Source organism: Vombatus ursinus, unplaced genomic scaffold, assembly GCF_900497805.2.
Source record: "Vombatus ursinus unplaced genomic scaffold, bare-nosed wombat genome assembly UNPS02008216.1, whole genome shotgun sequence".
Taxonomy (NCBI): Eukaryota; Metazoa; Chordata; class Mammalia; order Diprotodontia; family Vombatidae; genus Vombatus; species Vombatus ursinus.
In genome coordinates this window covers 122,196-149,921 of record NW_020947994.1, presented here as the reverse complement: position 1 = coordinate 149,921, position 27,726 = coordinate 122,196, and the positions used below count along the sequence as shown (strand labels likewise).

The window sequence follows — 27,726 nt, the reverse complement described above, 5'->3', positions numbered from 1 at the left end:
TTCATGAGGATTGTTCCTTTTTATGATGGTTTAAAGGGCTGGATTGAGAGCAGGGCCAGTAGTCTGAGGGACACTGTTATTTTCCTGGTTCTTGTGCTTACCTGCCTAGTAGTGAAACTTAGTTGCTAGTTGGTTGGTGTTGGTGGTAGTGAGGATGGCAGGCTCCATTTCCACAAAAATGAAGCTATGATGGTACTGGCGTCTTCTCTTGGAGTGATAGAAGTGACAAAATATCTCATTACTAGATGTCTTAGTGGATGGAGTGCTGGACCTGATTCATGAAGACCTAACTTTAAATCCTGACAGAGACACTTAGCCTCAATTACCTTATCTGTAAAATGAGAATAGTAATAGTGCCTGCTTCATAGGATTGTTGTAAGTTTCAAATGAGATAACATACTAAAACACTCTTTGCAAACCTTAAAGTGCAGTATAAATATTAGATTGGACATAGCAGTTCAACTACCTTTTAGTGTTGGTTGACATTGTAGACATTGGACGTGTTATTCTCCTGGTTCTCTTTCATTCATTTTGTATCAGTTCATATCAATCTTCCCATTATTTATTACACAGAATTTCTCTACTGTGTCTTCTGCATCATAAGTTGATATATTAACACTGTCTTCATAGTGGTCCCTTTGACCAGTTGTTGTCTTTCGTTCTTGAGGACCAAAATGATATCACTGTGTTGGAATCAAAGTGTGTCCAACTGCAGCTGATCAGACCAATATGAGCCCAGAAAGCCGTACCACAGGTTGGGCACAAATATTCCACATGAACATTTGGAGTGGAGATTATCAGTGCCTTCACAGTGATCCCTGTGACTACACTCATCATAATCACCCAGAGATAAGATGACCAGATTATTTCTTGTTGCCCTTAGGCATGTGAAGAAACCACCTTCATCAATTGCTTTGTCTTTCTGAAGAGAACTTCTGGGTTTTCTATTTATTTACCTGTAATTTATAGGGGTATAGATTTAGAGCTGAGGGTAGGTTAGAGACTATTGATTTCAACCCCTGCATTTTATAAATGGGGAAGTTGGGCCTCAGGAAGGTTAAGTGGCTTGCCATTAGCAACCAGTAAGTGCCTAGGTAGAATTTAAACTCAGGTCTTTTTAATTTCAGGCTGTACTTTGAACAAAGATCTCACATTTGTATTATCAGTAGTTAAATAGTTTGTTAGATGGCTTAAAAAACTGATTCTTGGCATCTTTTCCCCCCTTTTTCTGCTACTCTGAATATAATTTTAGAATCATAATGAGGCTACAGAAGATTGAGGCCATTTTATATCTTTGTAGAGGGGCTTAAATTTGGACATTTGTATCAGCAGACACCACGTGGAGAAAGAGGTGAAGAGAACACTGATTTAAACAGTTACTCCGGAACTTGCTTTCTTGCACATGTCTGTTAGCTTGTTTTTGGGTCATTTGTAGCATGAAATGTATATAAAGCTTCAGTATCATTCATAAGTGTAACATGTCTGCTTTTTGACTGAATTTTATGCTGAAACATCCTTCTCCCAATAGATGTTTTGGTCCTTCAGAAAATCATCTTCAAGACTGATATTTCTAGAATATTGATCTGGCCATGTCAGTTTCTCTTCCCTTCAAAAATTTAGCGGTTCCCTGTTGCTTCTAGGTGTAGGATAAAATACAAACTTTTCAACCCAGTGTTTAAAGCTCTGGCTTCCACTGACCTTTTCCAGTGTTATTTTATATTATTCCCTTCCTATCCCATTTATTTTAGTGAAGCTAACCTTGTACCTCATATTGGTCATTACCTCTTGTACTACCTCTGTCTCTTAGCACAAGTTGTCTTGCTTGTAATGCACACTTCCTCTCATCTTTGCCTCATAAAAACCCTTGCTGCTTTCTTTCTAAAAAATGTTTCAAATGCCTCTTTATTATTGAATGTCTGTCTTTTTTCATTTATGGTTAAAGTCAGATTTGTAGAGTAGGTCACCCTTGAGCTCCATTGGTCTTAGGAAAATATTCCAATCCCTCCTATATTTTCTGGTGTGTACAGAATAGTCTTCCATTATTCAAATTGCCTTTCCTTTTATATTGGAAAATCTTTCTCCATCACTTGTAGAACTTTCTGAATTGAATTGTTTCTTAATTGAATTGTTAAATTTAACTGTCATGTACCTTGAAATTTGCAGCTTTGATTCCCTGCCCACCCCCGGAAGTGATCAGAGAATTCTTTCAATTGGTTTTTAATTTTATGTTCAAAAGTTCTGGGCAATTTTATTTCCTTCGTTCTGGTATTAAGATGTCTGCTGCCCCCATCAGCCTAATCACTCAGTTCTGTGTTTCTGGCCCATCTTTCTTCTTTCTCTTCTTTTTTTTGTATCCTATACTTCTTGCTGGTTTCTCAGATTTTTTGTGAAAAGACTAGCCTTTTAAAAACATTATGGTCAGTGCCTTCTTTCCTTCCATAAGGCAAATGTTCTAATCCCTTTGAAATAGGTATATTCCCTCAGTCTTTCTCTGTGTTCATGTAATAGGATTTAGAGCTGGGAGGGACCTTAGAAATCACCTTGTTTAACCTCCTCATTTTACAGATGATGAAATCAAATGAATGTTGATGAAAAGAGGTGAATGACTTTCATAAGTAAATGGCAGCATCTAGATTTGGACCTAGATCTCTAATTCATAAAATCAGCACCTTTTCCCTTGTTTGTGGGTGTTCCAAGGACTACTTTTTTAATTGGCAAAAAGGTTCCTCTCCCTTCCCCTCATTGGGATTGATTAATAAAGAGCCTATTGAAGATACTTTACTAGAAATAAATCCTTTCAATATGAGTAAAGATTCATTAGAATGAGGTGAAAGGTGGGGCACATATACCAATAAAAGTAGCTATTTTTAAAAAATTATTTTAAAAAAAGTTTTTATTGATATTTTTTGTCTTTATATTATAGTCGTTTCTGAAGAAACCTCCTTTCCTTCCACCCTACCCTCTATTCCAGATTGAACCTTCCCTTGAAACAAAGAGAATGAATTTAGCAAAAGACCTAGTGCAGTGACAGCATCTGGAAATATATAAATGTTCTGCCCAAGTTGTCTTTCCTACCTCTTGGTCATAAGGAGGTAAGTGGTGCAGTGGATAAAATGCCAGACCTGGAGTCAGAAGGACTCATCTTCATAAGTTTAAATTAGGCCTCAGATACTTGCTTATGTGACCCTGGGCAAATCACTTAATCCTATTTGCCTCAGTTTCCTCTCTGTAAAATGAGCTAGAGAAGGAAATGGCAAGCCACTCCAGTATCTTTGCCAAGAAAACCCCAATTGGAGCCACAGAGAGTTAGATACAACTGAAAACAACTGATCAACAACAACATATACCAAGGACAGGTAGGGCACTGTGAATAGAGAGCTGGGCCTGGAGTCAGGAAGACCTGTGTTCAAATCTGGTCTCATATACTTACTAGTGTGTGACCCTGGGCCAGTCATTTAACCCTGTTTGCCCCAGTTTCCTCATCTGTGAAATGAGCTGGAGAAGGAAATGGCAAACCACTTCAGTATCTTTGCAAAGAAAACCCCAAATGGGATCACAATGAGTCAGACACAACTGAAAAAGGACTGAACATGATTCATTATCTATTTTCTGGGACCTTTACAGGTTTTTCAGTTACTTGGCACTTAGCTTCATTTTTGTGATCTTTTCATTTACATTATAGTCATTTTTTATATTTTTTTGATTTTACTGTACATCAGTTCAGAGAAATCTTCGCATGGTTGTCTGAATTTTTCATATCTGTCATTTTTTTGAAATTTAATTATTATTTTTCAATGAATAAGCATTTGTTTTCTCTCCTTTCCGTTTCTCTAGAAGTACCTCTGTTGCCAAGCATAGCTTGAATCCTTACTGGAGACCTGGTGATAGTTACTCTAAAGTTATGTTACTACTGTGTTTTCTTTGGGCCTATTTCCTCACCCCTTTTCCCTTTTAAAATTAATGAAGAAGAAGAGAAAAGAGGAAGAACTAGAGTTTGGTGACAGCTGTGACTTTTGTTATTCAGTCTCAGAAGGGAAATGGAGCTGTTGGAAGAAAAAAATGTTTAGGACTTAGGAGGATGAAGAAAAAAAGTGACACTTTCTAAGGCAGCCACCATACTTGCACACATTGCTTTCTTTTTTTTTTTCCCATTTAAAAAAAAAGCCGTTAAGCATTTGCTTTTGTCTCCCACCTCAATTTTTTTTTATTTTTTATTTAATTTTTTCAACTAACAAGAAAGTATTTTTTCTCTCCCCGCCCAATTGGGGAAAAAGGAAAACAAAGCATCTGTAACATGTACATGATTAAGTAAAACAAATTCCCACATTGGCCATGCCCCAAAAATGTATGTCTCATCCTGCACTGTCTATCACCTCTCTGTCTGAAGGTGGGGTAGCATCATCATCAGTCCCCTGGAATTGTGGTTGGTTATTATGTTGATTTATAGTTCTTAAGTCTTTCAGAGTTGTTTGTCTTTACAGTATTGTTATAGTATAAATTATTTTCTTGGTTCTGGTCACTTTACTCCATATCAGTTCATATAAGTCTCCCCAGAATTTTCTCAAACTATTCCTTGTGTCATTAAAAAAAAACAAACCTCAGTAATAGTTTCATTCATATACAATAATTTGTTCATCCATTCTCCAGTTGATGGGGAGCCCCTTTGTTTCCATTTCTTTGTCATTGCAAAAACAGTGCCATAAACATTTTTGTATATGTGTGTAATTTTCCTCTTTTTGGATCCCTTTGGATTATAAGCTGGTATGCTGGTTTAAAGGATGTGCAAGGTTTGGTTACTTTTGGGACAAAGTTTGAAATTGCTTTCCAGAATGACTGCACCATTTCACAGCCCCACCAATGATAGTACATTAATGTTGTGCCATCCCTGGAGCATACTGCCTTTTCCTCTTAGTTATTTTTTATAGTGGCCTTGTGGTACTCACCCAGGTAGTCCAGTAGTGTGCTTGAATTAGAAGTCAATGACTCCCCAAGAGGTAGTAGCTGTACTGAATCTGAGCCTTCCCATGGAGGAAGAGGTCTGAAGGGGACAGATTGGGGCTAGGAGGAGTCTTGATAGACAGCATAGTTCATAAGGTATATGTCCTACTTTAAGTGTCAGACATAATGATCCTTAGAAGATAGTGAATCCTGGGAAGTCAGTGGCTTCCTGTAAAAGCATAACTAATATAGCTTCATTGTACCTTTTTCATTCTTTGCATTGTATTGTAGCCTGAGCAGTGTACCTCTCTCTTGCCTTTTGGATGATTTTCATCTTAAAGTTCTTCAGAGACCATAGTTGTAGTGTTCTATGACTCAGAGCCATACATCATCACCAGGAAGTATCTTCTATGCATGTCAAAATTATACAAGATTTCTTGAAAGATATAACAAAGAAAACCTTAATATCCCTAGGAGTTATTATTATCAAGTGAGAAATAAAACAAAATAGACGTGCGCTAACCAGACTTTTTCACAACTGTTATAAAGGAGATCCATTTGAAAGGAAGGACAGGTTTAGGGCTTAACTCAGTTCTACAAACATTTATTAATCAACTACTGTGTGCTTGTCACTAGGGATACAAAGACAAATACAGAACAGAAGATGACAACATCTGATCATTACTGTTGATAATTAAACATTCAGGGCCTGTTATATGCTCAGCATTGTGCTAGGTGCCGGGGACACAAAATACAAAAATGAAACAGTTCCTTTCTCTTCTTCTTCTTTTTTGGGTTAAGTGACTTGCCCAGGGTCACACAGCTAGTGCGTGTTATATGTCTGAGGCCAGATTTGAACTTAGGTCCTCCTGACTCCAGGACCAATGCTCTATCCACTGCACCACCTAGCTGCCTCCAAATAGTTCCTGTCTTGAGGGGGCTTACATTTATTAGGGGAAATAATATGTACATAGAAAATCCAATACAAAATAGAAATAAAATAATTTCTGAGGGAGTGCAGCATGGTACAGTAGAAGGTTTCTCCTGGTGTCAGGAAGACAGGACTTCAGCTCCCACCTCTGTCACTTGTGGGCTGTGTCATCTCTTGGGCAAGTAATTTAGCATCTTCAGGCTAAATTCAAGGCTGCTTTCTAAGAGGAAGTGCCAGTCTACATTGGTAGAGTTTGCTCATAAGGAATTCTCATTACCAGTGGTCTCCAAACTTTTTTGATCATATGTACTGTCAGTAAAAATAATTTTAGCATGCATCCCCAATATATGAATATTTAATTATTTGTATGTTAACATAATATTCTATTGTACTTAAAATGTACTTTATAAAATTTATGAAACATAGAAAATTTAGTGAAATAATATTGATCCTACAATCATTTGAGATCTACTGGAGTTTTTTGAATGGAGGGGTGATGTCACATCTGTCTGTGCTCTAGGAAAATCACTTTGACAGCTGTGTGGAGGATGGATTGTAGAGGGGAGAGACTTGAGGTAGGGAGGCCATTTAGGAGGCTATTGCAGTAGTCCAGGTGAGAGGGGTTAAGGACCTCAACTATGGTGATGGCTGTAAGAGTAGAGAGAAGAGGACAAATAGGAGACATATTATGGAGGTAGAAATGGCAAAATTTGGTGATTGATTAGATATATGGGTTGAGTGAGAATGAGCAGTTGAGGGAAACACTGCTTATCCTGTGTGACTCCAGTGTGTCCATAATGAAAAGGGGACTAGGGCTGTTCCCAGTCACTGTCCCAGAACATAGAGCCTGCCACTGAGAGGTGCCTTCTTGGATCCTGAGATGATCTGGGGGAGGGGGAGCAGTCTTGCTCAAGCATTTCCCAGTGGCAGCTAATTGGATGTGAGGGGTGAAGTAGAATGAAGAATTACAGTGGACAACTTAGAGGTAGCTACTCCGAGTGACTGAAAAAATAGTGATGCCTTCACAGAAATAGGGAACTTGAGAAAAGGGAAGGATTTGGGGAGGAAAATTATTTTATTTTGGGCATGCTGAGTTTGAGAAACCTATGGGATGGCCAGTTGGAGATGTCCAATAGTCATGTGTTGATGTAGGTCAGGAGTTCAGGAGAGACATTGGGACTAGATACATAGTTGAACCCAAGGAAGCTGAGAAGATCACCAAACCAGTGTGTAAAGAGAAATTGAGGGCCCAGCAGATAATTCTGGGGACAACCCTCATGTGTAACAGGTGGGATGAGGTGATAATCCAGCAAAAAGAGATTGGGAAGGGACCACCAGACAGCTAGGGGAAGGTGTGTAGAGGGGATGGTGAATGGTTGCCATGCCAAGAAATATAAGGTCTGAGACAGGGAAAACATTGGATTTGACAATTTAGAGATCATTTGGTCACTATAGGAGAGACGTTTCAGTTGAGTGATGAGGTCAGAAGTCAGGTTGCAAAGGGTTGAAGAGCAGGAAGTGAGAAAATAGAGGCAGCACGTGGAGACAGTAGGAGTTTGACTGTTGAAAGGAAAGAAGCAATTCAGGATTGGATTGAAGGAATGGTATGATCAAGTGAGAGGTTTTGTTTTATTTTTAAATAAGAATGGAGGAGATTTGAACATATTTGGAAATCGTAGGAAGGAGTCTGTGGATACAGAGAGAGAATTAGTGAAGAGACCATGGTGGAAGGGGCCATTCTTGTAGAAGAGACAGGGATAGGCTTAAAGGCACAGAGAACAGAGGGGTTGCAGTTTGTAAGAAGAAAGACCACCTCCTTTCTCCAAAACTGGAGCAGAGGAGGAGAGTGGGGAAGGATATTGAGGTAATTTGGGTATAGATTTTGGGGAGAAGAGAGAGCTGGTAATAGATGGCTTCCTTTGCTGAGAGGAGGGAGGGTTGGTGAGATAAGGTTCAGAACAGGTGCTGGAGATAGGGAGTGAAATAAAGTCAAATCATTGAAATGTAAATTTTGTGCAGCATTGTGAGGTCCATTTGAGATTATATAACATAAAATTGTAGTGGACCCATTTAAGCATGGTTGTGTGACTTTTTCCATTGGTATATAGTAGTACTTGTGTAGGAGTGAGGGTGGATCATAATCTCATGACTTTCATGTGCTGTAGCTTTTGGCTGCTGTTATCAGAACCAGAGATTAGATCTGGAAGAAAACTTAGAGATGTAGTCCAGTCACTTTATTTTAAAGATTAGGAAACAAACTCAAAGAGATTGTGACTTCCCCGAGGTCACATAGCTGGTTGCAGAGCTGGGTCTAAAGTCCAGGTTTCCTGGTTTCTATTATACTATTTCTTAGTCATAATATGAACTCCCTTCTCCTGTCCTCAAAATTTCTCTGTTCCTGATTCTCTCCTTTGTTTTAGTCTCTTGAGGAAGAGGTGACCACTCACTTTGACAAGGTCATCCTTTCTATTTAGGACCTCGAGTCCCTTCTCTCTCTTTTGGGAGCTTGATAATTTGGGAGCCCCCTTGATAATTTTATTTTTCTCTGATCTTTAATTGTTCCTTATCAATTGCTTTCTTCCCAGCTTCCTACAAACATGCCCTACTCAACCTTCTTATTTTTTTTAAAGCAAAAACAAAGACAAAAAAACCCCTTCCTGTCGTCTTAAACTCTGCCAACACAACATGCTAGCCTATATCTCTCCTCCCTTTTACTGCCAAATTCCTAGAAGGAGTAGTCTGTATTCACTGCCTCAGTTTCTTCATCCTGTACTCACTTTTTAACCCCTTGTAGATGTTGCCAATCTGTTGCTGACTGAATACTGTGCTTACAGTGACCATTGATCTCCTAGGTGCTAAATGAGTGGCATGTTATTATTTGACTTTTCTGTAACTTTGGACACAGCTGAGCATTGTGCCTCTGGAACATTCTCACTCCTTCCTTGGCTTCTAGAACCTTGGACCTTCTTGGTTTTCTTCCTACTTGTCTGGCATGTTCCTTGTGATTATTAAATGTTTTGCCTTTTCTACCATTAATTTCTTTTGTGTTGATTGTTTATCTCTTTTAAGTCATCACCATGTCCATGCAATTAGTTTTGCTTATACTGATTTTATCCTTGGCATTCCTTCTTGCTCCTGTTTACCTGCCCTTATCTTATCTTCCTTGAATTTATCTAAATTGTTAAATTCACTTTCTTTAAATTTTCCCATCCTCTTTTGACATTTCTGTCTCCCTTCACAGAAGTGCGACTCAAAAATCTTTTCATTCTAACTTAAGTAGCGTTCTTCTGTGACACCTTTTTCCAAGAAATGTTCTATTATTTCTGTCTAGGAGATTCTGTGTTAGTGCATTCTCCTTTCTTTTTGAGGGTCTTTTACTATGCCTCTTTCTTAGAAATACAGTTCATAAAGAAAGCATTGTGGTGTTATGGGAATCACTTTGAATCTTGGTGTTGTGTGCTGGTATCCTACCAAATTCCCTTACCATGACCACTCATGCCTCCTAAAGCCAATATATCTGACCTCTGGAGCTATGTGTCTCCAACCTTACTGCCCTGGGTTCTAGATACTCCAAGGCATACTTACATAGTATGCAGAACCTAGACATCCCTTTCTTGGAGTAAAGTGATCTCTTATGTTGCTCTACACATGAAACATATGATTGTACACAAATTATTTTAGCTGTCTCCCAAACTCCTTTTTTGAGATGAAGGAGAAGGAGAAAATACAGGAGAATTACAGATCAGTATCATTAATGAACATTGACTGAAAAATTTTAAATGAAATCTTATCAGACTATAGAAATTTATCCCAGAAATCATTCATTATGACTAAGTTGGATTTATGCCAGAGATACAAGAATGGTTCAACATTAGGAAAACAACATAATCATATTAAAAATTAAAAACATTAAGGGCAGCTAAGTGGCACAGTGGATAGAGCACCGGCCCTGAAGTCAGGAGGACCTGAGTTCAAATCCGGCCTCAGACTGAACACTTGACACTTACTGGCTGTGTGACCCTGGGCAAGTCACTTAACCCCAATTGCCTAAAAACTTAAAAAAAAAATTTTAAAACATCCCAAATCATCTCAATAGATACATAAAAAGCCTCAGAACATCGATTTATGCCAAAGAGACTTCATGGATTAGGTACATAAGGATCTTTTAAAAAAATGTCATAAAATGTATTTATCTACAACTAAAAGGAAGCATCATATGCAATGTGGATATACTAGAAGATTTACCAGCAAATATGAATAAACAAGCAAGCCCAATTTCTGAGCTCTTATTTGATATAGTTCTAGAGTGCTATTTATAATACAAAAGAAGGAAATTTTAAATGTGATAGGCATATAGGAAGTGACATGGTGGTTTATTTAGAAAATCTTAGTAAATCAGCAAAGATACTAATTGAGACAAAAGTTTCAGCAAAATTACAAGCTACAAAGTAAACTCATTAAAATTGACAGGATTTCTGTATAATAATAAAATCCAAGAGCCAACAATACAAAGAAGAATCACATTCAGCATAACTGCAATTGAATAAAATAACAGGGAGTCATTGTACCAAAGCACACAAAATACTTGGATATACTCAATTATAAAGTATTTCTTAAAGAAATAAAGACCAACTTAGATAGTTGGAGGAATCCTGTTCATGACTGGCATGTGTCAACACAATAATGACAATACTGGAGTACTTTATCAATGGCTACAATTTTTTTAGTGAAATGGGAGGCAAGGCTGTGTACTAAGAGCTTGAGGGGAGGGAGAGGCAAGAAAGGGTTGAGGAGAGACAAAAAGGTTTGGGAAAGCCTCTGTATTGAGTGGGATAGTGAATTGATTAGGGAAGTGTAAAAGAATTGTTTTGTCACAGTGAGGTCTCAGTTGAGATTATATAGAATAAATTTGTAATGAATACAGTCTGCAAGATTTTGTCATTTTCTCTAGCTTCAGTAGCAAGTGAGTAGAAGCAATAGTAGCATTTGCTGGGAATAACCCAAGGCTGAGGCTTGGCAGGGCAAGATAGGTGATAGGATAAAGGGACAAGGAACTTAAAAAAGTGTAGAGTTTAACTGGTTTATCCAGGGGTCAGGATGGGGAAGGGAAGAAAAGCAGCAGGGATCGAGGTTGCAAGGTCGAGAGAGAAGTGGAATGACAACAGATTATGATTAGTTAAAGGAATTTCAGAGTTCATAAAAATGGAAGTAGGACCCTTGTGTATGCTGGCAAGATCAAGGGTATGAACATCTTTGTGTGTAGCCAAGTTGGTGGGAAGGAGTAGGTTTTGGAAATGACTAAGTTGTTTGGTTGTGTTGTTTGATGAAGTGTCAGTATATATTGAAGTCCTCTGTTATGAGGACAGGAGTAGGGAGGAGAGAGACTGTAAGCCAAGTACTGAACTCATTTGAGGAAGGAGAGTGCTCTGGACGTAGGGAAGAGCCACCAGATTCTTGATTGGGTAATGAATATGGATTGAATGAACCTCAAATGAGGAGAAGTTACTAAGTGATGGTGGTAGAGGAAGTCTTGAAGTGGCAGTGGGGAACAAGGAGTATTCTCACTCCTCCATGACTCCCTTAAGTCGTGCTTTTTTTTGGTTGTTTGTCCTTAATTTTCAAAGAGGACTAGTGACGTCACAAGTGATGTCTTGACTCTGCATGAATTGGATTTAGGTGAGACAGAGCTGCACAAAGTCTTTAGCCTCACTTTCCCAGAGTCATCAAAGTCCAGTGGCCAGACAGAAGTCAAGACAACTGGTTATGGCTTGGGATGCAGTGGATGACCTTGGTGTCTTCAGTGTCTGACCATACTCTAAATGTTCCATGGCCATTGTAACAAATTGTTCTTATCCACGAATTCTGCTGGAGGAAATCTTCACAATGCTTAAACCCCTCTAACTCATTGATGGGTTTGAGGTTCATCAATTACCCTCAACCTGGTTTAGCTCATCTGCCAAGAATGTGGCTGCTGCATCCAATGATGAAAACTTTGAGTGTAAAACAAGTTTGTTTTCTAGGGAGCAGGCATTCCAAAGATCACAGTGGAAGGGACAGTGAATAACCTTAGGGTGAGATATTTGGGAGAATTGGGTTGAGGGGGATAGGAATAAGGGAGTGGGCAGTGGGGGTGAAAAATGGAGTTTGACCAATGAGAGTGGAGACTTCATAATCACCGATGGGAAGGGTATGATGGGTTGGGAGTATGCTCATCATTAAAGACTGAGTTGAAGTGGGTTATCACCATCTGATAGGGTTTGACTGCTGAGTGGAGGTTGTCAGGCAGTAATGGATAGAGTTGGGAGGTGTGCTCATTATCTTGAAGACTTGCAATGTCCCGGGTTGTTAGTTGTAAAGATATACTTAAATAAAATCTCTTTTGGATAGAAACACATATATGGATTTTTTCCCCCTTAAAAATAGGTGCTATTAGGGGCAGCTAGGCGGCGCAGTGGATGGAGCACCAGCCCCGAAGTCAGGAGGACCTGAGTTCAAATGTGGCCTCAGATCAAACACTTGACACTTACTAGCTGTGTGACCCTGGGCAAATCACTTAACCCTAACTGCCTAAAAATTAAAAAAAAGGTGTTATTTTGCCACTAAAATTGCTCATTTAGTGAGCCATTTGTCACAGATTGTGTATCTAGAACTGGAAAGGATATCAGCAACTCAACCACAACCCCTTCATTTTATACATGAGGAAACTGCAGCCCAGAGACGTGAACTCACCTAAAGTCACACAGGCAGTATGTGGATGAGGTGGGATTTGTGTAGGAAACAATATAGGTGCAAAAACTTAATAACTTCTTTTCATTTTAAGAAAAATCATATGGACTTAGAAAACAGCACCAGTTCAGTTCACATACTTTTCAAATATTATGTCTCTGACATAGACCTTTATCTTTGTAAAATCAAGGTAACTTAATTGGATATTTTAGAATAAGAATAGTAAATAGAATAGTAAAACTAGGTAAGTCTGATGCTGGTTTCAAGAAAATTCTTGCTCTAAAAATCAAATCTAGTAAAAGAAATAATTTTTATGCAAATTATCAGTAGAAAATCTTTTTTAGGTGCAAAAGAACAGGTTTGGGAAGGAAATAAACATTTATGTAGCACTACTGTGTGTCAGGCACTGGGCTGGTACTTTACAAATATTATCTCAGTTGATTGTCACCACAATCCTGTGAGGTAGGTTCTTTTACAGTTGAGGAAAACAGCAAGCAGAAGTTAAGTGATTTGCCTAGGGTCACAGAGCTAATGTGTTGTTGTTTTGTTCAGTTATGTCAGTTGTGTCTTGACTTTTTATGTTTTTGGGGTTTTCTTGGCAAAGATACTGGAGTGGTTTGCCATTTCCTTCTCCAACTCATTTTACGTGAGGAAACTCAGGCAAACAGGGTCAAGTGACTTGCCCAGGGTCACACAGCTAGTAACGGTTTGTTGCTGGATTTGAACTCAGGGAGATCAGTTTTCTTGATTTCAAGCTTAGTACTCCATACACAGTGCTACCCTATTTGAACTCCCGTCTTCCTGACTCCAGGTCCAGCTGTGTGTGCACTATGGTGCCACCTAGCCACCTCAACAAAAAGAAAAAGTAATCTTGTCAGTTACACTACTACTTCAGACACATACAAAGTCTGGATCTCATAGCATAGTGCTGTAGGACTCCTTTTAGAATTTTGGAGTAATCAATTGTAACATTTTATGAACACTAGATAATGCATTCTTTCCCTGGGCTTTCCCATTTTTTATTCTTAAGGGAGACTTTCCAAATTCAAAGTCCAGGAAATTTGTACATCAATCAACTCTGCTCCTACTTCCCTTGAAACTAAGTTTTATGGTAGGTCATATTTTCCTGATTCTTTGACTTATTTTGCTTTTTAATTTGATGTTAGCTCCTTTCTTGTCTGGAAATAAAATGGGTTTATGTATGTTAACTTTCTTTTCAAGTAATGGGAGAATTTACTTGATTTAAAAAGATAAAAATTAATGGTGTATAAATGCAAATTTTTTCAATTATGAGAATTGATTTTGGTATTGGTAGCTAGAATGTTCACTTTTAGAGAGTCTTTAGTATCAAATTTTATACCTGCAAAACAGGCTTGTTTTGCAGAATATGCCAGGGAATTTGCCTAGTTTTAAGTTACCCAAGCAATTGATATTACACTGCTTTCTTAGGAAAACTGTTCTGGGGCAGCTAGATGGTGCAGTGTACAGAGCTCTGGCCTTGGAGTCAGGATGACCTGAGTTCAAATCCAGCCTCAGACACTTGACGCTTAACTAGCTGTGTGACCCTGGGCAAGTCACTTAACTCCAATTGCCTCACCCGTCCCCCCAAAAAATAGGAAAACTGTTCTGAAAACTAATAATGGAAAACTTCCATAATGTAGCAAATTTTTTGGTTCTTATTCAATTTTATTTTTTTCAATGAGGCTTAGTGGATAGACAACCAAACTAATAATCATTTATATCATACAATGTTATTGGCTGTTATTTTTCCCCCATGATGCTGGAAATAGAGCAGAAGATATAGAAAAAATAGCGTATAATATGAAACAGAATTGGAAAAAAGATGGGAGCAGAACAGCAACAGTCAGTTTCTTAATCTGGAAAATGAGAGGTTGGTTTAGGTAACTTCTGAGGGCCCTTCCAGCTCTAAAACTAGGATCAAGTGAAGCACCCACTTTTTTGATGGAGCTCTGGAGAAGTTAGACCATTACATGTTTCTTTTTCTCTTTTCTTTTTTTTGGGGGGGCAGTTGGGGTTAAGTGACTTGCCTAGGGTCACACAGCTAGTAAGTGTCAAGTGTTTGGTCCGAGACCAGATTTGAACTCAGGTCCTCCTGACTTCAGGGCCGGTGCTCTATCCACTGCGCCACCTACCTGCCCCTCATTACACATTTCTTAATAGTACCAGATGTTTCTCTCTCTTTTGCATTTTTCATATCACTTTTTCCTTTTCTCCTTTAGTATGCCTGTCAAAGAAAAACTATTTATGCCAATAACTGTACTTTGCATTGTTAGGCTTAAGACATCCAGAAACAATTTTATTATTTTCTTCTTCCTCTATACCATTTTATGTCATGATCTCATCAACTCCCATTGATTAAATTATCATCTCTGTGCAAGTGATTCTCACATTTATTTGTCCAGCCCTAACCTCTCTCCTGACTTCTAGTTTGCATCTCTAATTGCCTGTTGGACATCTTGAATATGATGTCTCACAGATATCTTAAACTCAGCATGTCTAAAACTGAACTTAGTATATATTTCCCCAAAAAACCTTCCCTGTCTTCTTAACTTTCCTCTTATCAAGTTAACCACATCCTCCTCGTTCGCAACTTATGTATCCTTGATTCCTCACTTTTTTGACCTCTTCCACCTCCCCGTTCCTGATATCCAATCATCTACCAAGTTTTGTTGTTTTTATGTTTGCAACATCTCTCATATATGCCCCTTTATCTCCTGACACAGCCACCAGTGTAGTGCAGACTCTTTGTCACTTCTCACCTGGACCATTGCAATAGCTCTCCGTTGTGGTTAGTCGCCTTGATTCAAGTCTGTCCTTCACTTGGCTGTCACATTTATCTTCAAACCTTCCCTCCCCCCACCCAGTTTATTAACCTCCAGGAGCTCCCTTTTATCTCCGAGTTCAAATACAAACTCCTGTGTTAGGCTTTTAAAGCCCTTCGTAAATTGGACCCCTTCTATTTCTCTCTTCTTCTTTTGCCTTTCTCCCCCTTCACTTGTTCTGTGATCCAGTGACATTGGCTTCCTTGTTGTTTAGCGTTCCGTGTGATAAACAACAAGGAAGCCAAACTGATTCTGTGCATTTTTATCATCTCCTCACTCTTTCTCACCCCAAGCCTGGAATTCTCCCCATCCTCATTTCCACTTTTTGTTTTTCCTGGCTTCCTTTAAGAAACTTTCCTGGGCCTCATTCACTTTTTGCCTTCTCTCTGACATTATTTACCATCTATCCTGTCTATAGCTTGTTTGTGCATAGTTGTTTGCGTGTTGTCTCCACCATTAATTAGACTGTGAGCTTCTCGAGAGCCTTTTTTGTATCCCTAGTGCCTGGCACATACTAGATACCAAATAAATGCTTGTTGACTTGACTTAATTTAACATTTAATCAAATATTAAAGAATTTCCAGTTTGGAAATTGTGATGTCCAAACTGGCAGAGTGCGCCCTGCCCTTAAACAGGACAATGCTCCAAGATGACTTCAGATAACATTGATGGGAATCTTGAACAAGCAAAAGATAACTGTGTAAGAATACAGCATTAACATTCTGCAGTAGTCAAGTAAATCTCATTCCCTTCTGGACTGCTGCAAAGGTACGGTCTCCCTCTTATTGAAGAAGTGTGGGTTATAGAGCCAATTACTTTGTGTGGGTGGGCACAGAGGAAGCAATAACTTAGTTCTTTGGGTGTGAGGGAGGCAATGATGTAAACAAAATTAGGAGTTATTTTTTGTTAAAAGGCTGGTTGTATATACTACCCTTAATCTATTTATTTAAGGGCTTTTTTGTATTTCTATGTGATCTGTCTTATGGACCTTTCTATTGGAAAGAGCTTTAGAGAAAAATATTATTTTTCCAGTTTTGCTAAAAAGGAAGTTTTTAATATGTGTCTACCCTTATTTTTTCCTTTTCTACCTCAACCACATGAACCATGTGGCTGGAAGGGACTTCCAGATTCATCTGATTTGTAATTTCCTAGCCAGTGACTAATCATCCTTGGTGGCCCTTTGCTAATTTTTGGCCAAGCAAATAGAGGGTGAACTTGATTATGGGTGAGAGAGATAAGGGAAGATGGCTGCTTTGTGTAGATACATGGTATAAAAAAATAACATTAAGTATGAAAGTATAAGGGTGGGATATGTATCCTCAGTAAGGGATAGTATCCCCTGATGCATATACTGGCAACTTCAAAAATGTCATGTCTGGAAAAAGGTTGGGAAGTACTTGACTATTTCAGTCCCTTCATGCAGTATCTATCTAAATTAACAACATCTTTTAAAGGAATGATTTTCTCATACATATGAACAGTTATCTTGGCCTTTATTTGGAGTAAGAGAGTAAGAATTGTTTCCAAACCACTTTAGTTACTGTGTTGTATACCACTCCCCCCATCCCACTTAGTGACGAGTTTAAGAAGTTTTGCCATTTGTGGACGTGGGGATCCAAGCTCTGGGGATTTTGGAAATGGGGGAGGGGAGTCTTCAATCAGCAGCTGTTTTTCCTTCTTCCTTGTCCAGCAACGTGTCTTCTTGTGGCCCTCAGCTGCTACTTAGTATAGAAGTGGGGGAGGAAGATGAAATGCCCCTTGTTTATCCATAGTCCTGAATGCTATGTGCTTTTTTTCTACTTTTAAAATAATTTTTTATTGCTATCATTTGTCCCTGTATTCCACTTTACATTCCGTCCGAGAAAGTCACAAAGCATGAAGAAAGCAAGTTTGAAAATAAATCCCATAAAAATGAATATACCCCCCCAAAAAAGTGTAACCCTGTATATATGTGTGTTGGATATATGATATGGGGATATCCATATCCATATCTGTGCATTTGTGTGTACCTCTGTGAGTATACAGAGATTTTCCTCTCTCCTCTCTCTCTACTTGCTATGCTTCCAAATTAAATGGGCTTTTATGGGCTAGTTGAGGAATCTGTCTTTTGTGTTGTGATTTCTACGAACATTTGACGAAATTTCTTACTATCATAAGAAATTAATACAGCTCATTATCCATTATAGTATGGTTGGCCTGAACACTGAGAACCTAAGATTTTTCATAGAATAGCCTTTTTAATGATAACTAAAGATTACAAGAAACATAAATTGTTTACAGTTATCATGGTGGGGCCTTGATCTTCTTTACATGGCTTAATGAGTAAGTATATTTTATACCAAATTCTATGATAGCTTCCTGTCTGTACTCCAAATATTTTTTGTAAGTTTCTTCCCTGACCAATTAGAGTAAGATTCTTTTGGAAACTTTACTTCATCACAATGAAATGTTATTACAAGTTTTAATAAATTGATGTTTCTTGGCACTAGTTTTTTTTTTAAACTTACTGTTATTTTTTTGTTGTTGTTGTTTTTATATCACAGTAATTTTTTGCTATTTTCTCATTGCATTCCTCTCCCAGGAGTAGAACCTTACCTTTTAACAACACAACAACAACAACAACAACAAATAACACAACAAATGCAGACACTGTATCTGACAATATAATGCAGTGTTCTGCCCCCATAGATCTCTATTCTTCTGCCTAGAAGAGGAAGGTATGTTCATTGTCCATTTTTTGGGAATAAGATTCATTATTGCAGTTATTCTGAGTTTCATTTTCTTGTATTCAATTTCAAAATCCAGATTATCCTTTTAATATTTACTTTGCACAAATAGTGGAAATTTTGTCAATAGTTCTTCATCTTGTGCATGATAGTCACTTTAGCATTTTAAGTATTCAGTGTGGAATTTGCAGATGGACTTCTGCAGACCATAACCTTTCCATGTCTTATTAATATGTGGTTTTTGTAAGCTGCTGTCCCCTCCCCTCTTATAAAACACGTGATTGGCCCCATCACTCACCCTTCTCCAGTGATCTCAAGTGACAGACGTACAAGACAGATGTTGTATGAGTAGCATCTAAGAATTCAGAATCTCTATCACACCATGACAGAGGAGCACTTGAATGGAGGTTGATACAAGATAGTTCCCTAACATTTTTGTACGAGGGTTCAAGTGTATTTATTGGGTGATTGTTTAAAGAAAATATATTTTTACCTTTTTTGAAGTATAATAATATGTGAGCATTGCAGTCCTTTATATTTGAGGATGGTTCTTGTGGCAATGATTTCTAATTTTTTGTGTATGTATAGTTAATAAGACAACTCAAGATTGTCTCTACATACCTTGTATGTATTGAGACTATTGTTTGGAATGGAGATAGTAGAAGAAAGAGTTGTTATGCAAATTGAAATGATAATTATGTACAGAGCTTTGTGAATTTGAAAAAGTTCTATGAGCTGTTAGTCATCGTTGTTTGTAGCTGTCATTTGTAGTGTCTCTCCTTGAGCATAGCTCAGCTCCTTAGATTTGTGGTCTAATTTATTCCTTGCTGTTTCCTGGATTCGATAGTTGGGAACCCCTTCCCTCCCCCCAGTTTTTTACTAAAGTCTATAAAGTATTGCTTCTTTCATTTCTTCTTGTGCTTTCCCTACATAGCATGCTCTGCATTCTTCTCTCTGGAGAAAGGAATGGTGTCATTAATTGCCCTAACAGGTTCACTTCAGCCAAGTTATGTTAGTGGAGTCAAAGTGTGTTAGGGGTTTGGAATTTTTGTGGATTCTAGATATAATACTAAATAGGGGATATTGTCTCTATGTCATGGTTAAAAACCAAATTATAGCTGATAATTTGGTGTGGTGGTGGTGGGGTGTGTGTGGTGGCATCCCAAATAAGATTGTAGTCTTATAAAAGCATTCTTTCCTAGTAGCCATCCTCAGCACATCAAAGTGTGTTTACTGAGTCAAGCCTCCTGACACAAGTGGTTATGAGAGAGAGAGAATGACTCTGAGAAGTATATTTCAGAATTTTTTGTACTCTACCTTCCACAGGAAGGACCCTATACTATTCCAACATAACAAGTCAGTCAGTAGACATTTATTAAATGTTTATTATGTGCTAAGAATTGAGGATACAAAGAAAGAAAGGAGACAGTTCCTGCCTTCATGGAGCTCACAGTCAAATGGGGGAGACAACATGCAAACAAATTGCACAATCAAGCTCTAGAGGAGAAATAGGAAAGAATCAATGGCGAGAGAAGGCACTGGAATTGAGATTGGGAAGGGCTTTCTGTAAAAGGTGGGTGATGAAGAGCATTCCAGGTATGAATTTTCTTCTTATTTTTTCTGACTCTAGAAAAATATTCTTTTGGGAATTTGATTTATATAGCTCTTGAGCAAACTGATTAATTTTGGATTGTCATTTTTATTATATTGACTAAATATACCTGTAAGCAATTAGTATTTTCTTTAATTATTTAGGTCATCTTGATTTCTTCAAAGAGTATTTTATATTTAGATTCATATAGTTCCTGGGTGATTTCATCTTAATACAGAATTATTGTAAAATAATGACTTTCCTCTCCTTTTTCCTTTGCAATGAATGTAGGTAGTCCCCTTTCCTATTTTTTTTTCTAATATCATTAAAACAGAATAGTCACCCATAGATCCTCTGTCATTTAAACTTTTTTCTGAGTCTTAAAAATATCATGTTCTGTCTTATCTCTCTATTAACTTGTAAATAATTTATCCTCATCTTCCCTTTCAAACATATGTATGTGTACATACACCTCTTTCTGTGTTTCTCTTGCCACCTGCATTTCCATTTCCCAAGTGTCTTCTCAGTTTTGGTCTTCAGCAATGCTTAGAAATCCTCTCTTCCATTAATAGTATACTTTTTTTTTCACTTTATGGTTATACTTAGTTTTGCTAGATAGGTTGTCTTTGGTTCTAAATCTTACTCATGCTGTCATATTGTAAGCCCTCCTCTCATTTGTATTGGGAGCTGCTACGTCTTAAGATATTTTTATTGTAGTTTCTTGGTATTTGAACTCTTTTTGGCTTCATGAAGTCTTTTTTCCTTGAACTTAAAGCTCAGAATTTTGGTTATTATGTTCTTGGGAATTTTAGTTGGGGATTTCTTGTAGTAACCAGTGAATTCTTTCTGTTTTTCACTTTGCTTTCTGGTACTAAGAATTCTAGACAACTTTTATTCATAATTTCCTAAAATATGGCATCTACTTTCTCTCTAATCATAACTTTCAGAATCTGATAATTCTTAGATTTTTACTCCTTGACCTGTCTTTCAGGTCAGTTGTTTTTATTTCTTAGATTTTATTTTTTTTTCTTCAATTTTTTATTTTGTTTTTATAATGTTCCATTCTAATCAGACATTCAGTTCTTGAATGAAATTTTCCACTGTCTCTTCTGAGGTGTCAGTTTTCTTTCCTCTCTAGCTTTTTCAGTCTGTATTTCTTTTTTTTAAGGCAGTTGGGGTTAAGTGACTTGCCTAGGGTCACACAGCTAGTGTCAAGTGTTTGGTTTGAGGTCAGATTTGAACTAAGGTCCTGCTGACTTCAGGGCCGGTGCTCTATCCACTGCTCCACCCTGTATTTCTTATTTCATTTCTTCCCATGTATTCCTGTAGCCCCTGTGGCCAGGTCATTTTTTTCTTTGAGGCTTTGCCTGGACTTGTTTTGGGGTTGCTATCATCTTTGGGCATCTTAAATTTCAAGTTATTTCCTCACATTGCTTTGCTAATGGAGAGACCTGCTCTTTGGCTACACTGCACAACTGAATGGTATGGTCACAGCTTTGCCTACTCGTGTATGTGGGCTAGATTAGACCCTTCCTTCAAAGGACTTCTGTGTTTTGCCTTGGGATTCCCTCTTTTCACAGAGCTCGAGGCTTGATCTGTTGTTGTACAGGCTTCAGGGACTGATCTGATTTGATTCCTAGGGTCTTTGTCTCTGAGGCTGCTAACTCCACCTCTTCTTCCTACCCTAAGCTAGGGCTGGACTGCCTAGAATATCTGGAGGCTGCTCTTTACTGGACTTAGGTAGCCAGCTAAAGGTTTAGCAGGGAAGCTTGATCTCCCCCTTGTCAGCTTGGGTGCTGGTTAATACAGCTTGAATGCTGAGGAACTCAGGCAGGGAGTACACGGGACTGCCCTGAAGGCTCCAGGAGCATCTTCTGAAGCTTTGCCTTCTGTCCTTGGCTGTTCGTTTACCCTGTCTTGTCCGTTCCAGGATCCCCTATAGGACTCAGGGACTCTCTGTGGATTTCTGTGTTGAATAACAGAATCTAGAGGTGGTTCTTTGTATGGCCTAGTATAGTGGTACATCTCTAAGCTAGATGGAGTATTGGAGGGGGAGAAGGGATCTGGGATCTCCAAATCCTAAGTTACTTCCATCTTCCAAGCAACTGCATTTCAAAAGTGGTGGCAATATAGTAAGCACTTAAATCAATTCTTGTTGATCGATTGACAGAGTAGATGGAAAATAAACTCATTGTGGGGAAAATAAACTCATTGTGGCATTGTGGGGAGATTACATCTTGTTAGATTTAACTCTGTTATAGCTTGTCGAGATAGATGCTGTCATCTACTGTGTTAGCTATTCCTCCTAGCTTTACATCATCTGCAGATTTCATGAGCATACGATTTATGCATTTATTCAAGTCATTGATAAAAATGTTAAATAGCACAAGGCCATAAGTTCTTTGTAGTTGAGTTGAGCATTTATAATACTCAAAGCGACTTAGTTGTTCAGAGTTCTTAGAACAATATTGCTGCTACTGTATAAAACATTTTCTTGGTTCTGTTCATTTCACTTTTCATTATTTCATGCAAGTCTTTCCATGTTTTTCTAAAATCAGACAGCTCATAATTTCTTAGGGTACAGTAGTATGCCATAACAATCATACCCCGTGACTTGTTGAGCCATTCCCCAATTGATGGGCATTCCTTCAATTTCCAATTCTTTGCCACCACAAAGAGAGCTGCTATAAGTATTTTAGGATATAAGGTCCTTTCCTCTGTCTCTAATCACCTTGGGAAACAGACCTTATTTAGATCTTAGTGGTATTGCTGGGTAAAAGGGTATGTATACACATTTGTATAGCTCTTTGGGTATAATTCCATATTGCTCTACAAGATGGTTGGATCAGTTCACAGTTCCATCACCAGTGAGTTAGTGTCCCAGTTTTTCCATTTCCCTTCCAACATTTGTCACTTTCCCCTTCTGTCGTTTTAGCCAATCTGATAGGGATAAGATGATATTTCAAAGTTGTTTTAATTTGCATTTCTCTAATCAGTAATGATTTAGAACATTTTTTCATATTAATATAGTTTTGATTTCTACATTGGAAAACTGCCTGTTCATATCCTTTGACCATCTATCAATTGGGAATGATTTGTATTCTTATAAATTTGACAAAGTTCTTTATATGTATGAGAAATAAGACCTTTATCTTAGAAACTGTAAAAATTTCCCCCAATTTTCTGCTTTCCTTCTAATCGTGGCTATGTTTGGTTTTATTTGTACATACCTTTTATAATTTAATGTAATAGAAATTATCCATTTTATATCTCACAGTGCTCTTTATCTCTTTTTTATTAGTATATTATTCTATCCATAAGTCTGATAGGTAATATGTTCCAAATTCTTCTGATTTTCTTGTGATATCAACCTTTATATCTAGGTCATGTGTCCAGTTTGACCATATCTTGGTACATGTTGTAAGATATTGGTCTATGCCCAATTTCTGCCAGACTACTTTTTACCAAATAATGAATTCTTATCCCAAAAGCTTTGCATTTGTCAAACACAAGGTTACTATAATCATTTGTTATTGTGTTATTGTATGTCTTTTCTGTTTCACTGATCTACCTTTCTGTTTCTTAGCTAGTACCAGGTAGTTTTGATAATTACTGCTTTTTAATATAGTTTACAATCTAGTGCTATTAAACCTCCTTCCTTTATATTTTTATTCATTAATTTCTTTGATATTCTTGACCTTTTGTTCTTCCAAATGAATTTTATTATTTTTAGCTCAGTAAAAAAAAATTTTTTTTTTTTGGTAATTGAATTGGGTTGGCATTGAATAAATAAATTAGTTTAGGTAAAATTGTCATTTTTGTTATATTGGCTTTGCCCATGAGCAACAATCGGTATTTCTCCAGTTATTTAAATCTGACTTTATTTGTATAAAAAATGTTTTACAGTTATGTTCATATAGTTAGTTCCTGGGTTTGTTTTGGTAGGTATACTCCCAGGTGTTTTATACTATCTACAGTTGTTTTAAATGGAGTATCTTTTACTATCTCTTCTTGCAGAGTTTTATTGGTGATATATAGAAATGCTGATGATTTATGTGGGTCTATTTTAGATCCTGCTACTTTACTAAAATTATGATTTCCACTAATTTTAGTTGAATCTTTAGGATTTTCCAAGTATATCATCGTATTGCCTGCAAAAAAAGAGTTTTATTACCTCATTGCCCATTGTGATTCCTTCAGTTTCTTTTTCTTCTCTTATTGCTATTGTTAGCATTTCTAATACAATATTGAATAATATTGGTGATAATGGACATCCCTGTTTCACCATGATCTTATTGGGAAGGCTTCTAGTTTATTGCCATTACAATTAATGTTTGTTGATGGTTTTAGGTAAGTGCTTCTTGTCATTTTAAGGCAAAATCCATTTATGCCTATGCTTTCAAGTGTTTTTTAATAGAAATGAGTGTTGTAATTTATCAAAAGCTTTTTCTGCATTTATTGATATAATATGATTTTTGTTACTTTTGTTATTGATATAATTGATTATGTTAATAGATTTCCTTATGTTAAACCATCCCTGAATTTCTGGTATAATCCCACTTGGTCACAGTGTATACTCTTTGTAATATATTGTTGTAGCTTCTAACTAGGATTTTATTTAGGATTTTTGCATCTATATTTATTAATGAAATTGGTCTATATTTTTTTCCCTCTATTTTGGCTCTTCCTGGTTGAGGTATTAGTACTATATTGGTTTCATAAAAGGAGTTTGAGAGAACTCTTTTGCCTATTATTCTAAATAATTTATTTAATATTAGAATTAGTTGATCTTTAAATGTTTGGTAGAATTGACTTGTAAATCCATCTGGTCCTGATGCTTTTTCCTTAGGAAGTTCAATTATGGCCTGTTCAATTTCATTTTCTAAAATAGGTTTAGATTTAGATATTCTATTTCCTTTTCTGTTAGTCTAGTTAATTTATATTTTTGTAAACATTCATCTATTTCATTTTAATTGTTAAATTTATTGGTATATACTTGGGCAAAATAACTCCTAATGATTGCTTTGATTTCATCTTCATTAGTGATATAGTCACCCTTTTCATTTTTAATACTAGTGATTTGGTTTTCTTTCATCTTCTTAAAAAAAATCATATTAACCAATGATTTAGCTATTTTACTGTTTTTTTCCCCCACAAAACCAACTCCTAATTTTATTTATTAATTCAGTGGTTTGCTTACATAGTTTTATTAATCTCACTTTTAATTTTTAGGATTTCCAGTTTGGTATTTAATTGGGGATTTTTAATTTATCCCTTTTCTAGTTTTTTAAATTATACACCCAATTCATTGGTCTGTTCTTTCTTTATTTTATTGATGTAAGCATTTAGAGTTATACATTTTCCTCTCATTACCACTTTTGTTGCATCCCGTAGGTTTTGGTATGTTGTCTCATTTTTATTATTCTTTTTGATGAAATTATTGATTGTTTCTATGATTTGTTTTTTAACCCACTTATTCTTTAAGATTAGGTTGTTTAGTCTCCAATTAATTTTTAATCTGTGTTTCCATGGTCTCTTATTGAATATAATTTTATTATTTTGTGATCTGAAAAGGATGCATTTAATATTCCTTTTCTGCATTTAACTGTAAAGTTTTTATGCCCTACTATGTAGTCAGTTTTTTTTTTTAAAGCTACCACGTACCACGTAGGAAAAGGTATATATATTCACATTCAGTTTTCTCTAGATATCTATCATATCTAGCTTATGTAAGATTATATTCACCCCCTTGACTTCTTTCTTATTTATTTTTTTTTGTTAGATTTATCTAATTCTGAGAGGGGGAAGTAAATGCCTCCCATTATTATGGTGTAGCTATTTATTTCTACCTGTAATTCATTTAACTTTTCCTTTAAAAATTTTGATGTTATAGCATTTGGTGCATTTGGTTTAGTACTGATATTGCTTCATTGTCTATGATTCTTTTTTTCATAATGTAGTTTCCTTGTTTATCTCTTTGAATTAAATCTATTTTAGCTTTAACTTTGAGATCATGATTGCTACCCTGGCTTTTTTTTTTTTTTTTGCATTGGCTTTAAACATAGCTTTATTTCTTATTTATTAATTATAATAATAATTATTAACTTTTGCATATGTCTCATTTTTAAATGTTTTTCTTGTAAACAACATATTGTTGGATCCTGATTTTAATCCATTCTGCTATCTGTTTCCATTTTATGGGTGAATTCATCCCATTCACTTTCAAAGTTATAATTACTATTTGTCTATTTCCCTCCATCCTATTTTTCCTCACTATTATCCTTCTCATCCTCTATTTTTACCCTATCCCTCCTCACAAGTCTGATTTGCTTCTACCACTACTTCCCTAATCCGCACCCTTTTAAAAAATCCCTCCCTTATCCTCTCCCCCCACACTTCTTGATCTACATACCCTTGTAAAGTCCTTGCCTTATCCTTTGCCCTGTTTTCCCAGTTCTTTATAGATTTAGAAGACATTTTTGTCACTCTTCTAGATGTGTATGTTATTCTCTCTTTAACCTAAGTCTGTGGGAGAATTTAGATGAGCTCAATAATTCCTGCCTTAATCTACCATCTTCTGATTGTATTATTTTGTAATCTATATCTCTCCATCTTCTCTATAAGAATAGTATGAAATAGTATTTGGGACATGTTTTGATAAAATCTAGGTTAACTATATGCACAGACTTCACCTCATATACTTGTTTAATAATTATGTCAAAAAATGATTTTTTTTTGGTTCATGTGGGTTCTAGATATAGACACGGTGTATGTTTTGGTAGGTAAAATGCCCAAATATTAGGTAAATTTGGCTATTACTGTATATGATATTTCTCTTTCTATAAATTTCTCAGTTCTTTTTGTTGCAAAGGGAACTCTGTCTACCAACATAGAAGCACTGTGTTATATTGCATATAGTGCTAGACTTGGGAGTCAGAAAGACTTGGGTTCAAATCCTCCCATTGACACTAATTTTGTGAGCAGTTCACTTATCCTCAGTATGCTTCAAGCCACCTTTCCTTTATTTATTAAGTAATAGATGAGCTGTAGTCTGCATTCGTGGAGAGAATTCTTACACGGGGAGGTCCCACAAATTGACTTTCCATTTTGCATAACATTTGTAGGGAATCAGTAGAACATTTTAAAACTTAAAAATTTTAATTAGCTTCTCTTTATGCATTTGACACTAGAGGAAATGTAAGTTTTGGGGGCATAAATATGAAAAAGATTTTCTGCTCCAAATATGTAAAGGCTAGTAGGAGTAGAGAGAGTTCCTTAGAAGGGCAGTCTTGGGAAGTTAGAAAGCTTTCCAGTTCCACTGACTTATCAGTTCCTTATTTTGTTAAAAATATTCTAAATTTCTACAATATCAGACAAAGTCATATTCAAAGATAAATTTAAAACACATTTATTTCAAAGAGGATTATTTTAATTGACCTTTTCACTAGCACAGATAACTTGATTGTAAGTAGTTCTCAAGTTATGTAGAATCTCAGTAGTATAAACTGTAACCCTAACTGTTCTTAGAAAATTTTGTTCTTGCCATGTGAACACAAACATTTGGTTGTTTTTTGTTTGTGTATTACATGATTTTCAGTCAGAAAAAAAATTCATGTAACTTTTCTGTGTTTCAGAAATTTTTTTCCAAAAAGGACAAAGGAACTGAAATCTGCTGTCCATAGTGCTCCTGGCTGGAAGTTATTTGGTAAAGTCCCACCCAGAGAGAATCTGCAGAAGGCTTCTAAAATTATTCAGCAGGTAAGACTTGATATATCCATGTGGTTTGTCCCAACTTAACAAAAGATACGCCTTTAGATATGCTGTTAACAGTGCTCTTACTTTTATACTGTCCTTCTCAATTCAGTTTCAAGTCTGTGTAATTATTTATATGAAAGAGTTAATACTTAAAAAATAGGAATATTGGGGCAGCTAGGTGGCACAGTGGATAGAGCACTGGCCCTGAAGTCAGGA

At 36.7% G+C, this 27,726-nt stretch overlaps 1 protein-coding gene across 2 annotated transcripts in view; it reads left to right on the top strand.

Moving 5' to 3' along the window:
• Nucleotides 1-27,726, top strand: part of LOC114034139 (TBC1 domain family member 12-like) — a 128,875-nt gene that overhangs the window by 24,441 nt on the left and 76,708 nt on the right. For both annotated transcript variants that reach the window (XM_027849742.1, XM_027849741.1), the window contains exon 2: nucleotides 27,390-27,513. In XM_027849742.1, the coding sequence (XP_027705543.1) occupies nucleotides 27,390-27,513 (124 nt within the window). The remainder of the gene's footprint in view (nucleotides 1-27,389; nucleotides 27,514-27,726) is intronic.